The sequence below is a fragment of the Accipiter gentilis genome, chromosome 22 (assembly GCF_929443795.1).
Source record: "Accipiter gentilis chromosome 22, bAccGen1.1, whole genome shotgun sequence".
NCBI lineage: Eukaryota > Metazoa > Chordata > Aves > Accipitriformes > Accipitridae > Astur > Astur gentilis.
Genome location: NC_064901.1, coordinates 13,327,022 through 13,348,448, shown reverse-complemented (window position 1 = coordinate 13,348,448; position 21,427 = coordinate 13,327,022). Strand labels below are relative to the sequence as shown.

Below are 21,427 nucleotides of genomic sequence, written 5' to 3'. Positions count from 1 at the left end.
TTTCTGCTAGAGAGAGGGAATTCTGAAGATGAAGATTTCTAGATATCCTGCTACTTGGATGTTGGGCTAGTGCTGCAAGGGGTCCCTTTAAAAATATTTACTGCCCTCTGAGTGGTGGCATTAATAATCATTGAAGGGGACTGAGGGCTTGAACACAGGCAAATTCTCATCAGGACTGTGGCTGATGTGTGCCTCCCTGATTGCTGATGTAGGGAATTGACTTGGGAATAAAACTAAAACTAGGGAAGGAGGAGTGTTTGTTCTAGATACAAAAATTCCCATCACCTGGGAATGTGCCTGTGATAGCTGAAGATTCAGGTTTGATGATACAGGAAGTCTTTCCAGTCCTGCGTGCCTAATTCCACACCAGTGAGGCACTTTGCAAAGGAAGATTGGAGACTTGGCGCTTGCAGAGCAGTCACGTTCCCTCCCGGTTGCTGCTTTCCCACCCCTCTGACGTGTTGGAGCACATCTGCTTGGCTGAATTCCCAGCTCCACATCAACCTTGTCACTTATCCAAGTAAGAATAAAATGCCTTCATGTTTGGCACACCTGGTTTCCCAAGAGATGTCTTGTATCTCAAGTCTTCCAGGTTCTCACTACAAACCAAATTATCAGCTTGGTGCCACTGAACTGTGAAAACTTACAGGCTTATACCTCTGAGTTACACGTGGCAACTGGATGCTACCACTTTGCTTACCCCTTGCATTAACACTAGAGAAGCAGAATGATGCACACTAATGTAATGGCTATTTCAGTCACCAGGTTTAAGTGAAGCTGTTGTATTAGGAGTGCGTGTATATATATAAATGGTTTTTAAACATAAATATTCTACAAGTATTCTATCAAGTATTATTTAAAAATGCCCACAGTTCTGAACACTTACAAATGGTGGGCTGGGGACTAGTTAGGGAGAAATCCTGCTGCTTAGAGGTGAGTGGCTTGTTGTTTGGGGTTGGGTGTCCCATTCCCCCCCCCCCCCATTCTTCACCCATTTTGCTTCCCCCTCTGAGTACAGGTCTTTAAATTTGTTGGTGCCTCCTTGAATTCTCTTTTTTGCAAGCTTATGCCTTTTGGGGTTTTCTGACCCCACAGAAAATGATCAGGGAGTTGGGCAGAGTGAGGACATCTCTTGTTCACATGATGCTCTGTAAGCACGTGTACGCAGTCATTGCTGTGCAGAAGTACCATTTTTTTACTTCCTTCTGCACTCCAGTGCATTTATGCTTCTATTGGTGGCATGTCTTAACATCTGTAAAGGGACTCTTTCCATCTCATAATTCTTGATTCAAAAAGCAGTATTAGTTGCTTTCCAGCTGCACAGAGAAGCTTGCTACTAATGGTAAAAACAAAATTAAAAAAACCCACAACAAAAAAACAACAACAAAAAAGCGGGGGGGGGGGGGGGAATGACCAACCCACTCAAACTGTGAAAAACTAGAATTTGCTTGTCTCTAGCATAAAGTAGTGCTCTGGCCAGGTGACAAAAAATGCTGCCACCCATTTTTCACTAAAAAGGGGACACAAAGAATGCCTCTCTGAGGAGTTGCTAACACTACTGGGGTTTTTTTGGTAGGTTTGGGGTTTGGATTTTTTTTTTTTACGATTACTGCATTGTGATTTAGCAGTTTACTTTCTCAATCGTCTGAATATTTGGTACATGACCTTGGCCACCTTACTCTGAAGAGCTGTCAGTAGGAGAACGCCCTTGGAGCTGTCCTCACAACTGGCAGCTTGGAAACATCAGCCTTTACCTTGGGGACTAGTGAGGCGTATTTCAGCATTTCTGTATGCAGGCTTTGGCATACTAGTTCTGATACGTGCTTCCTCATTTAATCATTCTCTAGGAGCTCTGGAAAATGAGAATTTAGCCTCTGGTGACTCACTCAAGTCTGATTTGGATGAAACAGTTCTCACACCAAGAATTCTGCTTATGTGAAAGGAACTGCAAGACCTTCTCTCTTCCTCCACAAACTCAGCAAATCTAAACCGTGATCGTAATAGGCTTCTGTATTGAGAAATCTGTTTATCCACAGTTCCTGGTATCCTCATTAACGCTTTTTTCTGACAAAATGGATTGGTCTGTGGTTCCTTTGTGGTATTCGATTATCATTAATCTTATGCTGGTTTTTTCACACCTTATAGAGCAAGTTCTGTCGTTAGCTCTGAGGTATATCTCCAAGATACTGCTGCCCACATTTCCTGGAGGTCAGCATAACTGTCAGATTTTTCAGGCATTTATTTGAAGCTGTCTTTTGGCCAGGAAATGTATTCAGAACTTGAACTGATTTTAACAGTCTGAAATAGTATCTTCACAGTTGTTTAGGAGCATTGTGCTTTCTGATGAAAGTATTATTTGCAGTGGCTTTGCAGCAGTATAATTAAATTTTACCATCTCTACAATGAGAGAGACTTGAGTAAGGGGAAGAACTAATTTGAGTCAGGTGGCTCCAGCAAACCTCCTTTTGCTCCCACATCCAGCAGTGAGATAAAAGGAAGATAAGCAATAATTACAGATTTAGGAAGTATTTGAACCCAGCCTCAACAGCAGCTACTGTCTTATATCGCTTTTTCTCCTCATGGCACCGCCAGCAGTCAGTCATACAGAGTTGTGGCATGTGTGGAGCGGCTGCAGCACGGCTCCCTGATCTGCTGCTCTGTGTGAGCTTCAGACACAGCATCATCTCTGCTAAAAAAAATAGGAAACCCTTTTGCTGAACCCTCAGTAGGATTGTTTCCTAGCAGAACTTCCGTTAGAACGTTCCAGACTCATATCTAAAGTTGTGTCCGTGATTCAGTTATAAAGTACTTGTTTTTCTTTCCTGTATGTGCCTCTTCTAGGTCAAGATGCCACTGTGTGCTTTGTATGCCAGGAGAATCTTCTCACTTTAAATGCACAAGCTCAGACTTTTTAATCTCCCCGTGTTTTGTCTGCCACAGAGAATGTCCAGCCAGATAATGGGCTGTGTGAAAGCCTGCGGTGAGACTTGCTGGTGGTCCACCTGAGCTCAAGCTCTTTGTGGCCTTGCTGAAGAATGCATCTATTCCAGATACCTACACTGCAGCCATAAAAAGGTCCAGTTGCTTTTTCATCAAGCATCATGCTATTTTATGGAGAAGGAGATATCGTGTATTGTAAGATTATCAGTTTCAGAGATGAGCAGGTTGGTGGTTTTTATTTAGTTTGGTTTGGCGGTTTGGTTTTTTTTCTTCTTTCCTAAATACGTATTACCTTGGCCCTCAGTTTGTTGATGTATATTTTTAAGAGTTTATACACTTTATTTCTTCCCTCCTCCACCTCTCCCCTGCCCCAAGTCTTGCATGAATACAGAGTAGCCCTGGCAGTTATTTGATTTTGTTTCCTCTTTCCAAAACTTCTTATTTTGACATGTCAATATCTAAAAGCACATCTTTACCCTTGCAAAAAGTAATTCTAAACTAGACACCAGAGTCTCTGTCACCTGGAGTGAACACCACTGTTAAGATGCTTTGCTGAATTCTTTAGGCTTGCAGGAGACGGTAAAAGCTTATAAATTAAATCCTGCATTATTTTTTTTGGTGGATGATTGTTGGTTTAGTTGCCTAAAATAAAAGTTCTAAAAGCAAAATACAAAATTAAATTCAGGACTCCTGCTATCTGTGGCAAAGCTGCTGCTTCCAGTGGGCCCTGCATTTCACCAGAATTATACGGTTTCCCAGAGGAGCCTGTTGTCAAATACGTTTACAAATAATGAAAGCAACTAGCTGGAGGGCAGGAAGAGGCATTTGAAGGTGACTTGTGTTACTCTTTTTTCAAAAACTTAAACTGTTACATGGGAAATACAAAAATTACCCATTCTTAAACAGCTCAAAAAATTATGGAGTAAAAAAATGTAGGCATCCAAACCCATGAGTTAGACGGCAAGTACAAGACTTCATGCTGCAATTGTAAAGATTTTTATATGATAAAATTTTATATTAAGTATCTAAAAATTACTTAATTTAACCTCACAGTGCTGATCTGAGAAGTGGCAAATCCTGCTTCAGGCTGAACTATTAAAGTAAAAAAAAAAAAAAGTATAATGTAGAAAGAATCACTGTATTCCCATAGGACTCTTATTTACCTCTAGTCTAAGGTTGACATAGATAAATATATTTGAGTCAAACAGGAAATACTACTACTTACTGCAAAGCTGCTAATCATGTTGCTTTAATGAAGCTGTTTAACACATTGAATAGCAATGTAACAACGCATAGAAAATTAGCTTGTTTGCCATTGATTAATGATAGATAATGTGTGCAATTCACTATAGTGGTTCATTTGAGCAATTCTCTGTGATTGTACTAACTCGGGCTCATCAAGGCAAGTCTTTACTTGCACAGTCTGATGATTCAGCATAAAAGCCCACACAAATAGGAATGCCCTTTAAGCATAAAAACAGGATTCATATTTAGCTTTCTTACAGTGTAATAGAGGTGTAATGCACCTCCAAAGAATTCAGATAAGGCAGAGATTTAAAGGCAGAAGAACAAAAGTTGCTTATTTCAATAATGGCTTGAAAATAGTTACAGAAGAATCACAAGCCAATACAGTGAAATAAGACAACAGGAAAAAGCTGTGTGCAGTTATTCTTCTTCTAAGTGTTGAATTTCAAAGCAGCAGCAGCTGGTAAACTCCCTCAGGTATCAGCTGTGCATGTATAAGGTTATATATCTCAAATGCCAGTCTTGTACAAGAAAGGTATGTACAGAAGAACTTAAAGCCAAGGAGTTATAGTTCTTGGATTCTCAAGAGCAGCCAGAATGTGTTTGTTTAAAAAAAAAAAAAAGGTTTCTACAGCTACTGCTGAAGATGACAAGCAGTAGGAGTAGCTAAAGCTTCAGAAAAAAAACCCAGCACTGCAGAAACATTTCTTCATTTCTGAGATCAAGAAGTAGCCAACTGAATTCAGAGCCACTGTAATTTTCTATAGATAAGAGAATGAGTTGAAGGCCCATCTTTGTTTCTTTTGCTTTGTCAAATAATAAAAGTGCATGGGTTTTACTACTTCCATGTTTAGTTTGAATCCAGATTTGCTAACAGTACACACTGTAATAGTTTTTGTAATAACATATTTAATACAGCAAAGAGAATGGTTATCATCTACAAAATGCCACTCCAATTACAATTGCATTATTTTACATCATTTATAGTGGGATTTAAAAGTATAATAAAGACCCCAAAAAAAATTAAGGATGGATGTGCTTTGAAATGGTGCCAATCAATCTTTAGTGGCCTTTGGTCAATCACCCTCTTGAAAACCAGCATAGAGTTTCATGATAGGCCAGAAATGCCTAAACTTCCAGACAGAACGTGGCTCTGTGCCACTTTTGGCCTTTATTGCTTCAGTTTTTCCTAGCACAGAAGCAACTGTAGCATAATTTAAGTGACTTCTTAAGGTGCTCTGAATTACAGCAGCCCTTTGTATGCTGGACACAGGATTTCCCAGGCTCTGTGGGGCAGACAACTTGCAGGCCTGCTTTGACTGTGAATGTGTCAATTGGTTCCTGAAGAGGATTCTCTCTGGTAGAAGGTCCTACCAAAGTGCTTGCAGCTGCTTTGTGTTGGTCTGACCTCCTGTCTGGTGTGAAACAGTTTTACACAGCATGTGAACAACTTCTTGAGTTTGAAATACAAAGAAGGGAATGACATTTTGCAGTGGTCTAATACCAATACTGCAGTAAAGCATAAAAATACTTCCATATGTCATTCCGTAAAGGATGTGATAATGCTGTATTATGTGGAGGCCACCTTGTGGCATTATGGAAGTAGAATCCAGACATAAAAAACAACACAGCATTTAGGTTGCATACCAAGGAATAAGGATTTTAAACTGCTTCTATTTTTGGAAACCAAATGGCACAGTGATGTGTCATTCTACCCTTATGTGAATGATTACAGGTGGTGTCTGTACAGGCAACAACACAGGAATCTGAGGACGTGTGTAGCACTGTTCTGCATGGCATTGCTTCTTACATAGTCAGCTTAATGGATGCTGCAGTTCTTAAAATATGCTGCTTGCATGGTTTATGCACAATTGCTACTTAACAGATGTAGGGACAAATTTTACAGTGAACAGGAGCAGATGAGTACTGCAAAGTACTGTAAAACAAACTTCCAGGTTACCATTGTGTTACACCTGTATTTGTTCTGCTTGCAAGAGGGGATCTGGAAATTTTTACAAGAGGAAAATTATGCTCCTTTTCCCTGCACTTAAGCTAGTAATTAAATTTCCTCCACCAAAGAATGAAATTTGAGTTCAGTAAAGATCAGTTCAGTCAATTGCAACCAGACAAAACTGGCTGTTGTCTGGCAGTCTCAAAGTCAGTGTTTGCTAATTCCTATGAAGAGTGTACTGAAGTAGTATCCTGTTTATGGTTTTGGACATATATTATCAGAAAGGTGGAAACAATTCACTCCTGGGGGGGGGGGGGGGGGGGGAAAGTCCTCAAGTTGGGGGTGGAAAATGGAGGTAAGGTAAACCTGATGGCAGCCTGAGTACCTTTGTGCCCCAACTCAGAAGCAGGACCCTCTCAGGTCGTTTTACATTCAGGACACCACAAAGACTGTCACTGAATCCAGGCTGCAATCCTGACTTGTTCTGTACATGTTCTTATGTTAAACGAAGTAAACATTTCTAGTGTAGCACTGTAAATTGCCAGTAGATGGCAAAATGATTCCATCCTACAATAAATTTTATTTTTAAAAAAATCAGTGCTGAAGGAAATATGCTGCACAATTTTTGTTAATTCTGTTTGAACATAGTAAAGCTTGTGAAGGAGAGAGCTCAGTAAATGGGTTACCTTGCTGTGGCCTTTTACAGTACCTTTATGATGAATTCTTCCATCTACCTTCCCTCTGTGTATTCTCATAGATCTGCTTGCTTGGGTGGGCATTTTGATTTCTTCTCACCTCTAATTAGTTTCTCAAAAAAAAAAAAAAGTAGGTATGAGTATTCTGATGCACATATTATTTATTTATTCTTCTTATCAGCCAGGTCTGTCTTTACTTCCACTGAACATTTGTGAACTAGCATTGTTCATCTGGTGCACTGGGTGTTACCTGTATTGGGGGACTGACTCAAAGACTACAGTAGGATTAGAAGCAGATGGCTGAAGCTGCTCCCTGCTTGTCTGCTGAAAGTCAACAGCTTTGGTTATCGCTGCCTGAATCATACACAAAACAGATTGTGGGCTGCTGCTCTTTGTGGTCCAGTGTATTAAAGTACACCAGTATCAATGACAGGATCATGTTCATTTTCAGAAGCAAATATTTAAATACTAGCCAAGGTGCTATCGGCTTTATAAAAAAGAGAAGTTTTCAGAGCAATTGCACTGAAATGTTCAAAGGTGAATGAAATGCTTTACTAATGGTCAACTACAAGCAAAAAGTCTATATAGCAAGTTTTGCTAGCAGTCTGACTGTGAAAAGGATTCGGCACAAAAATAAGTTCTCCTACAGTTTTTTGTAAACTCCTTTCTCCCTCAGGGAAGACAGAAACCTCTCTTGCTACTTAAAGAGTAGCTACCAGCATGCCAGACTACATGATTCTCTATAAACAGCTGTGATGTTCATGGATTTTGATGTTGCATTTGGAGAGCCCAGAGGGATTTAATGGGTCTCCTTTGCTTTTTCGGTTTGTACATGAAACCAGAAGTGACAAGAATCTGGAGATGTGGATTTCAGTGTTATCAATGTGATGGCATTACATTAGTCTAGACCTCCTCTTTGTTCAATCCATTAGGGACTGTCAGCTCTCATCCATCTGGCTGACAGTTCTGTAGCATTAGTGACAGCTGGTTGAAGTAACTCAGACAAACCTGAGAATTTGCTTGTGAGCAGGGTAGAACTTCTAAGAAACTTGCCAGTTTCTACGTAGCTGTTACTCAGGGAGTGAATCCATCAACGAAGAGACAGCTATAAACATGGAGGTCATCCTTGATTGCACTTTCAGGAGGCTGATGGAATTGTTCAGTTGTTTCAATTGAACTGAAACTGTTGCTTAGCAGTTTTTTATCTGTCTTCTGCTCAGGGATTCACTTGACATCAAGCTGCAGACACAACTTTGCTAGTAGTGAAATTCCTTCCAGAAAAAAACAGGTAGCATCTACTAGACGATGTACTAAGAAAATGAGTAGTTGGTTATATTTTGATAAACTTACACCCAGACACTTTTATTTCTTTGTTTCCACTACTTTTGTTCTGGGATTTGTTCTTTTTACCTAGAAGGCAAACACCCACAGCATGGTTTCAAAACTCACAAATGGCATTGTGCAATCCACTCAAAATTGATGCTGTTATAGCTATAGTCTTAATCGAAAAGGCAGTAATTAACCAAATTAATTATTTTCTTAGTTGTGTACACTTAAAAATATGGTAACTTAGATATCTGTTTTTATGAAATAGTACTATTAATATGTAAAGAAGCTGTACAGTGAGAGGAAAAGGGACTGTTTACCTAACATTAAAAAAGGTTGCATGCCTATATATGCAAAGTTTCTAATAGCTGTATTAAGATATGCCTCTGCAATGAAAATTGCACCCACAGTCAGGGTTTCTACATGAGGGTGGGATTCTAGCCAAGAGGCTGTTTAAGTAACTTTGTCAGTTTGTTAGGAGGATGATACAGAGAGAAGCTTCCTGGATTACAGTATGAAAGAACAAATGATGTTTTCTTTTCTTTGGGTTCAGGAGGATTTAAACCGAGTAACTGTATTATCTAGGTTATAAAAATAAATTCTTTGATTAAGAATTGCCTCAAAACTAGAGGACATGACCACTCTATGTGGTCTGACAGCATCCCATGCAGGTGCTTGAGGATATTTTAAAAACAGGAGCATTTTTACGCTAACTGCATATAAAAAGCTAGCAACATGAGATGTCACTGTGAAGATGATGTCTTTCTGTGGTGCTATACTGGTGTCACCGTTTAACCCCAGCCAGCAACTAAGCACTACGCAGCCACTCACTCACTTCCCCCCCACCCAGTGGGATGGGGGAGAAAATCAGGAAAACAGTAAAACTCGTGGGTTGAGATAAGAATACTTTAATGGAACAGAGAAGAGGAAACTAATAATAACGCTAATAAAATGACCAGGTTAATTGCCTCTAACATAATCATGCTTAATAATTAAGTAATGTTTTCAACGTGTTCAGTAATTAACTCTGACATAAGTAAGAGAGGTACAAAGGAAGCGAGCATAGCCACAACGTGCCAATGAAATACGTATGACATAACAGGACATGCTGTGTAAAGGGAAATAGGGGTAGGGAAGGTATTGCAGCCCTCTTGGTCTCTCCTGTAACTCTGTGCTTGCCTGCTGAGTAACAGATTTTCATACTATTGTACAGTCAACAAGTTCTGATTATTCATCAGAAACAAACTGTCGTGCTATAAATCAAAAAGATGACGCTTTAGGCCTCAATTAAATGACCGATTTTAAGCTTTTTCTTTCTAAGCTTTTTTTTGACTGTTTCCTAGAAAAAGCTTGATTATTACTCTTTGCATGATAGCTATTAAAATTTAACTCTGAAACTAAAATGTCTTGATTATAAATGGATCCATCCGTTTCTGTTACCAGGCAAGAGGCATCTACTTTTCACACGTTTATGTTCTTCAGGTTCGCGTTTGTGTCCTTCAGTCCTTATGTCCTTCCTCATCTCGCCCTTTGTTTTCACTCACAAAGGAGCCCTCCCTGCCCATCCACCACCCGCTCCATTTCTCATCTTGGAAGGCGCGAATGGTGCGCGGGGGCAGATTATCCGCCTTGCGAGCTGCCGCAGAGTCAGAGCGAGCTCCGCAAAACGCTTTTAGCAGCTGTGCCGCTTTTAGGGGCCAAGAGCACCAGCTGCAGCCTCGGGGAGGTCTCCGTGACGGCCGGCCCTGTCGCCGCTAGCGAGGGGCAGGTGCCCCCGCGGCCTTGCGGGCGCTGTCCCCGAGGTACGGGCCTTCCCCGCAGCCCGCGCGCTTGGACGCGGAGGCGGGCAGCGTCCCGCCGTGCGAGAGCCGAGACGAAGCGGCTCCGAGGGAAGCCCCGGCCGCCCGCTTGCTCCCCCGCCCGGGCAGCCGCCGGCGCTCGGGCCCTGCCGCGCCTCACCCGCGGGAAGCGGCCGCCCTCCGGCGCGTCACGGCCGCCGGGCTTGCCCCGCTCCTATTCGCCCGGGCCGCTCTCTCCCGTGCGCATGCGCGCGGCCGGCCAGCCCTTCCCGCCCGCCAGGCGCGCACGCGCAGCAAGCCGCCGGCCCGGCTCTCCGGCCGCCAGGGCTGGCGCTCGGCGCGTGCGCGGAAGGCGGCTGCCCGGTGCCGGGAGGGAGGGAGGGGGGGAGGCGGCGGCGATGGCGGCGCGGAGTGGGTCCGCCTGGCTGGCGCTGCTCTGGCTGCTGGCCTCGCCGCTGCCCGACGGCGCCTGCGGCTCGGAGGCGGCGGGGACAGCGGAGTCGCCGGGCGGCGCGGGCCCTGGGGAGCGGTTTAAGATCGAGGGCCGGGCCGTGGTGCCCGGGGTGAAGCCGCAGGACTGGATCGCGGGGGCCCGGGTGCTGGTGGACGGGGAGGAGCACGTCGGCTTCCTGAAGTGAGCGGCGGGCGGGGCGGGGCGGGGGGCTTGGTCCCGGCGGGGAAGCAGGCGTCCCTCGCCGGGCTCGGGCCGGTGTCGCCCGGCGCCGCGGGTGCCGCTCGGAGATACCCTCCGCCTCCGCACCCCGGGCGCGCCTGGCCTCCCTCCTGCAGTCGCGGCCGTAAGATGGCGGCCGGCTGTGGCAGAGGGGAGCAGGTCCCTGCGGGTTAGCGGCGTTGCCCCGGTTAGCAGCGCACAGCTGCGGAGGCGAACACCTCGCGTCCGACTTCGGCTTTGTTTGTCCCCGAGTTTGTAAAGCACTGGACACGGCCGGGCCTGCAGCAGTGGGAACCTGTAGTGCTGTAGGGATTGCTGTTCTCGGCCTCCTGCAGACGTAACCAAATCGGTGACTAAGGCCGCTGGCTTTTCAGCCATCGAAAAGGTGGAACTGAGTTTTAATTTAAAAAAAAAAAAAACACGTTTGCATTAAATTCTGGAGGGCGGTGTTCTAGGCTTTTGCGGGTGCGAATTCTGACACTTCTTTTAAGACCCCCTCCTTAGCCAAGAATTTACTCGTTCTGGAGAAATGTTTGTGGCAAAAAGTTAAGAGTTGTAGTTACCTATTGCAGTACCTGTGAAAAACTTTTTCACTGTACCAGCGAAAGCCATTTCAAGGGATATGGCTTTATTGCTTCACACAAGATCGTGCAAATGTATGTGGAAGCTGTAAAGAATCACATTAGCAGTCTCAGGTGGTAGTAGGTATATTTAGATTAGCAAAGGATCTAGAGATAATCAGGCAGAGAAAATGTCCTCAATTAAAATTGATCTGATCTCATAGTTCAAAGAGTAGAAGCTAATTCTAAAAGAGTTTTTGTAATCTTCGGTACAGTATGATACATTCCTTTTAAAATTATGTATTAAAATGAGAAAGTTTATATGAAATTAAGATACACCATCTCATAAATACCAATCATTTTTAATTATTCCCTCCGCAGTAGAAGTTGAACTGAACTTTGACTCTGGGAACTGTCGTTACGTTAACACAACAGATTTTACTCTGCAAAACTTGCAGAATCTTGTCAGTGTAGCACCTGATGAGCCAGTACAACCATGTTGTGGGAGCCTGACATAATTAGGAGCCGATTTAATAAATACCATGGAGTTGGTAAGCTTCCAGATGCTTGCTTGGAACTTGAGTTGTCTGAAATATGAGGAAGTAGGCTTACCTAAGAGCATACCGTATTTATGACAGTGTAACCTAGATACCGAGCTCTATTGATTACATTAATTTGATATGTCTGTTTATAGATGTATCAAATTATATTGATATAACTTAAATCCAAGCAATATTATGTCATTTGTTCAGTTTGATAAACATATTTGTAGATGTTGCGCTACCGCAAGCATGGTACTTTTTGGCAAAAGTGCTTTAATGTTGGTTGGGATTTTTTTTTGTCACTTGTAATGAGCACAGTACTGGATGGCAGTATATTTTTAGTAAGAACTGTGTTAGAAGAAAGAACAGTTTTCTTAAATAACAGTGATATTTCAGGCTCAGTAGAAAGACCCTTCACTTTTGGTGACAGATTTAAATGTATTTGGTATATCAGGAGATATATTTGTCGCCATCTCTCTGGTAGGTTTTGATTATATATTACATGGATGTCATTCCAGTTATCAAAAAAAAGGAAAATAATTATTTGACACAGCAAAGCTGCTTTTTGAGTATTTCAAGAATCATTCTCTAGTACAGGCATTTTTATAAATCTGATTGGTTTCCCCACGTAACAAAAATGAAACTTTTTTTTCTTCTAAAAACGCAGTGTAGGATAGCAGTATATGAAGTGAGAATTTGCTTTGTCATATAAATAAATCTTTAGAAAAAAACTATAATTTTATCCAAATAATACTCTAAAGAATTAAAAATTAAAAGGAAATTCCTAGGAAAACATCCTTACAGCAGTTGCAGTACAAGATAGTGTAAGCATTCTTGGAGGTTCAAATCATCACATAAAGTATTAGTGAAACCCATCTACACAGTACTGGTTATATGCTTTTGTCTCTGTGGTGGGAAGGTCCTTAAGTGATATACATCTTTGAGAGAGAGAACTTGTGTGAAGGATGTAAGGACAAAATTCTTTTTGAGGGTTTGCTTTTACGAGGGTTCTTTTTTTTTTTTTTTTTTTTTTTCCCTGATGCAAGTTTTTAATGTATCAGGTTTTATTACTTTTTTTATCTCTTTGAACAACTTTTTTTGTCTTAACTTTGAGTCTTACTTTTTAGGAGAGCTGTCTTTTATATTAATTGTAAAAGGCTAGATAACACTAAGTTTTTCTTCCTGGAAACTTCTGGAAGCATGTAGGAGGAAAACTACAAGCTTCTGTACTTTTAATTTAATAGCAACTGGTGCTGAAGCTTTCAAGTATCCTTTTACTAATATTTTCACCAAATATTGAAATTTCGCGTTTTAAAATGCAAGTAGTCTTTCTAAAAATCCCTTCTGTGGATATGTTCAGAGCTCTTTGTTTCCTTATTGTTGTGATAGAGCTTTCCAGCGTGGGCTAGTCCTAAAGGGAGCAATTAAAAGTAAAAACCTCTATTTTGCAATAAAGGCACAAACTACAATTTTTGTGCATTGCGAGTCATCTCTAATATCTATCCACACTATGTAGGATGTCAATTTGGGGGGGGTTTTTTGCTTCCAGCAGAAGTATTGAAGCAAAGTAAACTTCATAGTATGCATACTGAAGCAAAGTAAACTTCATTGTGTGTATTTCAGAAGGAGAAGGAAGGTGTAAGTCGATTGTGCCATCATTTGAATACATGAAATTAACCATTTCAAATCTTACTTTGGCTGTTAAATTATTCCTCCATCAAGACAATAGCTTGAGGGCATGAGAAAATCTTTAACGTAAAGGGTAATTTCTTCTGCTGTTGTGGCACACATTGTTAAATAACCATAAGGGGCTTGATATTATGAGTGCTGAGCAATTTAAATTTTCCTTTTGGTCATTGTTTTTGTGTTAAGATTTATAATATTAAATGATACTATTACAGTTTCTTCTTTAAAACAAATAAAGCACCCTCTCTTGTGTATTGGAGCATATTGAAATGTAGTGGAACTTACTGTTTTTTTTCAGGACAGATGGAAGTTTTGTGGTTCACGATGTACCTTCAGGATCTTACGTAGTGGAAGTTATATCCCCTGCTCATAAATTTGAGCCTGTGCGAGTTGACATAACTTCAAAAGGCAAAATGAGGTGAGCCTTTCATGATTTGCTTCTGTATTGATCTATTAAGTATGCCTGACAGCACAGTATAAGAAGTAATATAGACAGTACTGTAGATCTCATGTTCCCTTTCAGATCATGTTTCAGCTTCTTTTAACATCACTTCTGGGAGCACATTTCTTAAAATCCAGTCTGATTGATTTCTTTGTTTCATATGTATAGCCTTAAATAAGAGGAAATGGATAAAAAGAGTCCTTTTACTTGTTTACTCTTGTTATTTTCTTATGCAGCTATCCTGAAATAAAATCTAGTTAATTGCTTTATCTTTTGCCAATACTTTTTTTTTCTTCTTCTTCCCTTTTTCCTTTCTTTTTTGGTAAATGTTCTGTCAAGACTTGGCACAATGAAATTCTAATTCCAAAAAAATTTTTGTTACGCTTCCATAAGGTACTCCTTACAGTTACTGGCAAATGCTGGTGGTTGCCAGCCTGCAGTATTTCTGTAGCATTGTTAGCTATTTTTTATGTTATGGCCAGATAACGTTATCTCTAACAACTATAACTGTGCATCTGTAACTGCACACTATTCAGTAAGTAATACAGAAAAATGACTATCCTATCTAATAAGGTGATTTTTCATTTAAATGAATATGTTTGTAGTTCATTTTTCTTTGTTCAGGTGCACATGTAGTATCTTAACTTCCAGTTTGTCTTTTACAGTATCTTATAAAATACGCTATTATGTTTTAGAAGTACAAACATCAATAAAAACACTGCAGCAGTATTTTTAGGGAAGGTTAAAAATTGAAATCTCAAACTGAAAACAGTGCAAACAGTCTGTATATAATAATAATAGCACAATTTGTGCTTAGATTTTTTTTTTTTTCAAGCTTTATGAAATTTTTATTTTTGTACTTTGTTAGGCAGTATCTCATTGGCAACAATCAATGTGTAATAAATACAGAAGGAACTTGGTGAAATAGACACAATAGTGTGTATAACCTCTGACTTAGCACTGTTTTGGTGTCTGAGAACTAGAGGTAACAAATTTGACATTCAAGTAAACTACTAGGGTATGTCTGCAGAGCAAAGTACCGGTGGACTTGACATCTCTACCAGTCAAACAGGTAGGAACTATAATGAGGAATACAGCTGGGAGATGCATGAAAAAATGTGATACACGGGGGAAAACGTCAACTGGGCTTTTCTAAGGGAAGTTCTGCCTTAAAAAAAAGTACTGAAAACAAACGAACAAAAAGACGAAACAGCATGTGGATAACGGATGTGTTTGATAACAGCTACTTGAAAATCTCAAAATCTTTGGAGGAAAATATGTAGTTATAAGGTAGGAGGGAGGGACATTCTGTGGATGAATATTTGGTGAAAAATTCAGAAGGAATAAATTATCTATCTTGTAATGGGCAGAAGTCATGCCTGGAGTTGCTCAAGGCGGGTAAGTATTCATAAATCGTGAAAAATGGGTGAAGAGTGACAAAGTTAGATGATAGTACCAAGTAACTATCTAAATACCAGGCCCAAGTGAAGAATACTAGTGAAGAACTATCAAAAGACCTTGTAAAGTAAAAAAGACTGAGATTCAGTGTCAATAAATGCAAATCATGATAAATTGCATTGCGGGGAAAAGGTAGTATTAACTTCATATATAAATAAATAATTGTTGCCCAGAGCAAACTCTGCTTAAGCTACGCTACACTGTTCAAAACTGTACCTTCTCTTTAAATATTGTTGCTTTTCTTGCTCGTTACCAAGGTGAGAAAAAATGTTTTGCAGAAGTCACATTTGAAAAAATAGTTCTGATGTCTTTGATCTGCAAGTCTGTTTTCCATATCAAGCCTAATAGCTAGCCTGGAAAAAGGTAAAGTATCATTTGATTCCATAAAGTATGCTGCTGAGAGAAATTGGCTTCTGAAAAGCGAAGCCTATCTGACACTGCCTCGCAGATGGTTTTGTGTGTAGTCTGTTATTAAAACTTTGGAATATAATTAAATTACCATTATTATTTGTTAGAGATTGTATTTATATTTTTAATTATTTACATTTTGCTTATTAGAGCAAGATATGTGAATTACATTAAAACCTCTGAAGTTGTCAGGCTGCCATACCCACTCCAGATGAAATCTTCTGGACCTCCTTCATACTTTATAAAGAGGGAATCTTGGGGATGGACAGATTTCCTCATGAACCCTATGGTACGTACAAGCAACACACAAAGGTTAAAAGTATGCTAAGGATCCAAATATAGCTATCCTTCAGAATACCGGGAGTAAAACAGTTGAGAAAACATGTGCACGCTTTGCTCTTCTGAGAGGATTGTTTTTTCTTTGGTTTTTATGTGTTTACAAATAGAAGGTTTTTCTATGATCTTTCCTCCCCTGTATACTCACTCCATTAATGTATGTCCTCTGAAAATGGCCCATAGTCGGGTCTAGTAGTGTGGAGATCAACATGTTTCGAGACTGTAGTTATAGCAGTTGAAAGAGATAACAAGCATTTACTTTAATGGTCCAACTTTGAAATCTATTGTTTGAAACATAATACTTCCTTATCAGTTTTCTTGGGTGACAACTGGATTGCTGTTACTGGGTTACTGACTCAGAATGCAGTAGTTCTAGAATTCGGCTGTTTAGCTAAATCTTTATGTCAGTATGTCTAAAAACATCTGGAGCAACAGATAAGCTGAAGAAGTATTTGCTGTTTTCTGTGTAGGTGATGATGATGGTTCTTCCATTACTGATATTTGTGCTTTTGCCTAAAGTTGTCAACACCAGTGATCCTGATATGAGACGGGTAAGTATGTTCAATTGATACAGATACAGAGAACAAAGATAATGAGATTTTAAGGTACAGAAAAGTAATAAAAACAAACCCAGACTTTTAAAGAAGTCTTAATGGGCATCATTTATTCAGTTAATACAGTGTTGCTGTTCTAACAATGAATTCTAACATTTACAACTCGTGAATTTGCTGTTAAACAGCACAACACGGAATTAAATTGTTTGGTACAGCTTTGAAAGTATTACAATATGAATGGTGTTTTCCTGAGTTTTAGAGCAATAAATATGATTTCTCAAAGGCTATTTTTTTCTATAGATTTCCAATGCACTATGCTTAAGCCTAGCACTTTGGGTTTAGACATAATTTAATAAGCATCAGGTGTGTTGAGAAGAGTATGATGTGGGGTTCTCTTATCCATCAACCTAAATCACATAGTTTACAAGACTGTTAAATCCAGATGTCAGAATAGTGTATATGATATGGAGTCTTAATGTAGTCAATAAATTATCTGATTTATTGTCGTTTCATCATGCAAAATACCGAATAGCAGAAGGCTAGGACAAAATGGAGATTCAAGGTGTTTGTTAAATCTTTTTGTATTTTTAGAAGTATTCCTTGTCTGTCTTGGTGGCTGCTTTTTGAGAGTTTTGTTAATTTAAACTCCTTTTCCTCTAAATGACCACTGTCTTCAGTAGTACTTTATAGGTGTCTGAGTCATCGTCTTTTTTCTTTTTTTTTTTCCTAAAGTAATACCTATAAAAAGCATAGCAGAGCTATGTAATGCTTTTTTGGCTTTAATTTTGATTGAAAATATGATACAAAGATACACTAGATATCTGTGGCGTGTTCTTCAAACCAAGCTGAACTTTAGAAGTTGAATTTTAAAAAAATCACTTCTTCCTTACTTTTGTCACTGATCTGACACTGCTTTCAGACAGGCCATTCTGATGGTAAACCATCAGAACTTCTGATGATTTAGTTGTTACTAGCTGACTGATATGACTTGTTAAAGAGAAATTTTAAGTTGAAGGAATCTTGCTTGTAATTTAAATTAAAGAATAAGAGAAGGTAGTTTTTAAGAATTCAGTTGTAATGGCATTCTCTAGGTGACCATGTATTAAATTCTTAAGTGTATATCCATACTTCCTCCAGTTTTCTTGTAGAGGTTATGGAGCTTGTATTACATTTTTCAAGTTAGCTTGTTTTTTTCTTTATGGAATCAGCACAGTACTAGTTTATACGGAAACTTAATGATTTAGTTACTGTGCTTGTTGTGGAGGCATTAAGTACAGATGTAGTATAGATGCAATAGTAACAAAGGCTACCATAACAGCTTTTGCTTTGTTTGTACCTTGAAGACAGTTAAAGCTGTATCATGCTGAATGGTAACCAGAAGAGCAAGGTGACAATCCCACATTAAATTGGCAATTACTATAAGCATTATCACATTGTAGATGTGCAGTTCAGCTGTTGTATGCATTAAAAGTACTTCAGGATTTGTTTGTTTTAAACCATACTAATTAGTCTTGTAGAGCCACTATGCTAAACTCTAAAGTTACATTAAGCTTAGCTGGATATACGATCTCATATTAAAATCCTTCCTTTCATGAAACAAAACTTAGCTGCTGTACACTAATAGCTTGATGTTACAAAGTAGGGCAATAAAAATATCTAATCACTTCAAACAGCTTCCAAAATTTGTTAGATTTTGCGTAAGTAATACTAATTTGAAAATACAAAAGTATGTGAAATCTGTAAGATCACAGATCTGAAAATCTAAACAAAAGCTTAAATTTTAAAATGGAGGAAAGTAATGCTGAAAATAAATAATGGTGTTTTTCTCTTTTAGTTTTTTTTTTTAATTGGGCGGTTGCCCTGTAAAACTGCTTAAGACATGGTTACCTTTTTCCATACACCAGTGCTTTTAGTTTTGGGGTTTTATGTTTCTGTGTGTAGCTGGGCATTTGGCTGTGGTTGCATAAAAATATGTAGCAATATGTACGCTGGAGGGCTACAAATAGTAAAACAGTATTTCGGAAGATCTGGCATCTTCCTGATATGATCTTTCAACTGATGCCTTAGAAACAGCCAGAACTGTTATGAGCTATTAAGGTTATCTAATCTTTGCACACAGGAAATGGAGCAATCAATGAACATGCTGAATTCCAACCATGAGCTGCCAGATGTCTCCGAATTCATGACAAGACTTTTCTCTTCAAAATCTTCCAGCAAGTCTGGTAGTAGCAGCAGTAAAGCAGGGAAAAGTAGTTCTGGAAAAAGGAGGTAGTTAAGTCTTCCTCCTAAGCCTGAGTTTGCACAACTGTTTGTTATGTGGTATCATGTTTATTTGTCTTGAAAGATCAAAAAGCCACTACTGTAAACTTTAATCAGGCACAAAATACGGTATGCTACAACTGTGGTGTGTAGCTTTTTTTAGTCTATATAAGCTGTTTTGTACTTGACGGTGAGCAAAAGAGGACATGGCTTCAATACTGTATCTGTATAAAGTTACTGATGATACTGAATTAACTATATTGTTCTGTAGAGAATTATTGTAAATTATATGATGTGCTAAACTGTAATGAATGTCTTAATCATAAGACAATGTATAAAAAAATTCAAAGATAACAGAAGTGGAGTTCAGTCTTAAGATGGCTTTAATGTTTTATACTTGCTGTTGAGTTCTGAAATGAACAAATTCTCCTTTCAAAATTGAGTTGTGGGTTTACTGAATATGTCATTTTCTTTATCAGCTTGTCGTACGTGTTACTTATAAAATTATTTTCTTTTACATTGTTTGCTGTCTGTACACTTTAGTTCACGGACTTTTCCACTTTTTATTGCCCAGTTTGATTCTGATCTACTTTCTGCTAAAAACTCTGGGCAGGGAAGAAATGCAAAGCATCCTGCATCAGAAAGTCTTTTAAGCTCTGTTAAGTTAATTATGAATCCAAGGTATCTATGTAACATGATGAACATTTATCTTGGATCTTCCCTTTCTAAATCACATGTATCGCTTCTGCAACACTTCTGGTTCTTAGTTTTCTGTGTGCTGTGCATTCATCTTATCAGTGGTATGATTTGAGGCCAAATACAGAACAAAATATTCAAAATGAAAGAAAAAAACGAAAAGGATGGTAGGAAGGTAAATCCCACTCATTTTTTAAATTATGTTCCAAAGTATATGGCTATCTCTAGGTATGCTAAGTCACTGGCAGAACTTTGAGCATACCTGTGTGTCTGTAGTGCAGTATCTTTTCAAGCTACCCAGTAACTTCAGAGAAAAGATGAAAAAAATTTTCTCCACTAGATGAACATTTGCAAATTAAAATGACAGCAACACCTGCCAAACCCCATTAGCAACTGTCCATAAATTTGTTTTGTTTTGTTTTAGCATAAATGCTGTTCCTTTCTATTTTTACAATTGCTAACTTCTTAGGTAACAGTATCCATGCAGTATGGGTAATGTATATCTGATTCCAAAAATGGTATTTAATATTCACCTAAAGTATACCTGAAGCGTTTATTTGTTCTGCCAAACACTTAGGAGGGCTATGAATTGTCTTAGATTACATACTTAGAAGTATGCTATGAAACAAAAGCTGCAAAATACTAAGTACTTGTTCATAGGATTAAGTCAACTTTTAAGATGTTGGAGAAGAAATAAACCAATGGTTTTTGGACAATGAAAGATTTCAGTCTTTGCAAAATAGGCTGCACATTTTTGGTCTTGTTTTTTGTTTTGCTTGAATGGTCTTTTTGTTTTGTATATTAAGTGAAATACAACAGAGACAAGAGGATATTTGGATATTCTTGCCAGAAGGATTTACTGAAATGAGTGTCATGTTGCCTTTGCAAAAAACAAACAAACAAAAAATCAAAAAACCTCCTCTTTCACAGTATCTTACTGAAAAATTCATAGGGAAAATGGGGAACAGTTCTTTGAAGATGGAGCAATTAGCTTGTTACTATGCTGTCCTGGAAAGTACAAGCCACAAGTTACTTTTGTTTAACAGTAATTGGAATGACAATTAAATTGCATTAACTTGTTTTAATCACAGTTTGTTCAGTCGTTCATCATACTGATGCATTTTTCCTTGTTACAAAGGTAAGAACAACAATATTTCTACCTTCTTTCATTGTGTCTGTTCATGGTCTTGATCCGTCCTTAAAGGGCAACTGGAGAATTCAGGCCATGAAAAGATGAAAGTCTCTGAAGAGTTCAGAGTGAAAAAATTGACAAGAATTGCAAGGATCCTATAAAACTTTGGAAGGAGTACGTGGAATATCCAACACTTCTCTTTTTCTTAGAACTGATGTATCAAGGTCCAGGCCATTTCTTTGTGCATCAGATGCAGTGTACTATTTCCCTGCCTTCCTCAACAGAAAACTCTGCCTCACCTCCAGAAACCTGTTATCTGAACAATCCAAGCCCCAAAATCCTGTTACCTAATGTTATTCCCTCAATTATGTACATTATTCCCCTCCTTTTAAGACGCATTTGTGATAAAGTGATTTGTAGAAGTGTATTAGTCTGCTGCTGCTAGTTACAATGGTACCAACTTTTTTTTTTTTTTTTTTAATTTAGAGCTGGAATCTGTGTGTGACAAGTGAGAAAAGAGGTTCTAGCCAGAGTGCTTTAGTCACTTGAAGTTGCTTGGGCACTTAAAGTTGTAACGTGGTCTTGGGCTATCATAAATGCCACTAGGCAAATCTTGTTTGATAGCTTTTCTATTGCAGTTACTAGTATAATGCAAGATTGTCTTTCTGCAGAAAGAAAATGTTTGGTATAGTTCAGTTGTAATTCCTTGTCCTTATTTACAGATT

At 39.0% G+C, this 21,427-nt stretch overlaps 1 protein-coding gene across 1 annotated transcript; it reads left to right on the top strand.

Moving 5' to 3' along the window:
* The first annotated feature begins 10,342 nt into the window (after positions 1–10,342).
* On the top strand, positions 10,343–20,655 carry EMC7 (ER membrane protein complex subunit 7). The gene is made up of 5 exons (XM_049825417.1): positions 10,343–10,590; positions 13,716–13,835; positions 15,876–16,014; positions 16,532–16,612; positions 18,735–20,655. Exons 1-5 carry the CDS (start codon positions 10,355–10,357, stop codon positions 18,885–18,887), a joined length of 729 nt encoding a protein of 242 aa, XP_049681374.1. The 5' UTR covers positions 10,343–10,354; the 3' UTR covers positions 18,888–20,655.
* Positions 20,656–21,427: the final 772 nt, after the last annotated feature.

Coding starts and splice junctions, on each gene's coding strand:
- EMC7 (XM_049825417.1), top strand. CDS start 10,355: ATGGCGGCGCGGAGTGGGTCCGCCTGGCTGGCGCTGCTCTGGCTGCTG. Junction 10,591..13,715: donor GAGCACGTCGGCTTCCTGAA/GTGAGCGGCGGG, acceptor GTTTTTTTTCAG/GACAGATGGAAGTTTTGTGG. Junction 13,836..15,875: donor ACTTCAAAAGGCAAAATGAG/GTGAGCCTTTCA, acceptor TTTGCTTATTAG/AGCAAGATATGTGAATTACA.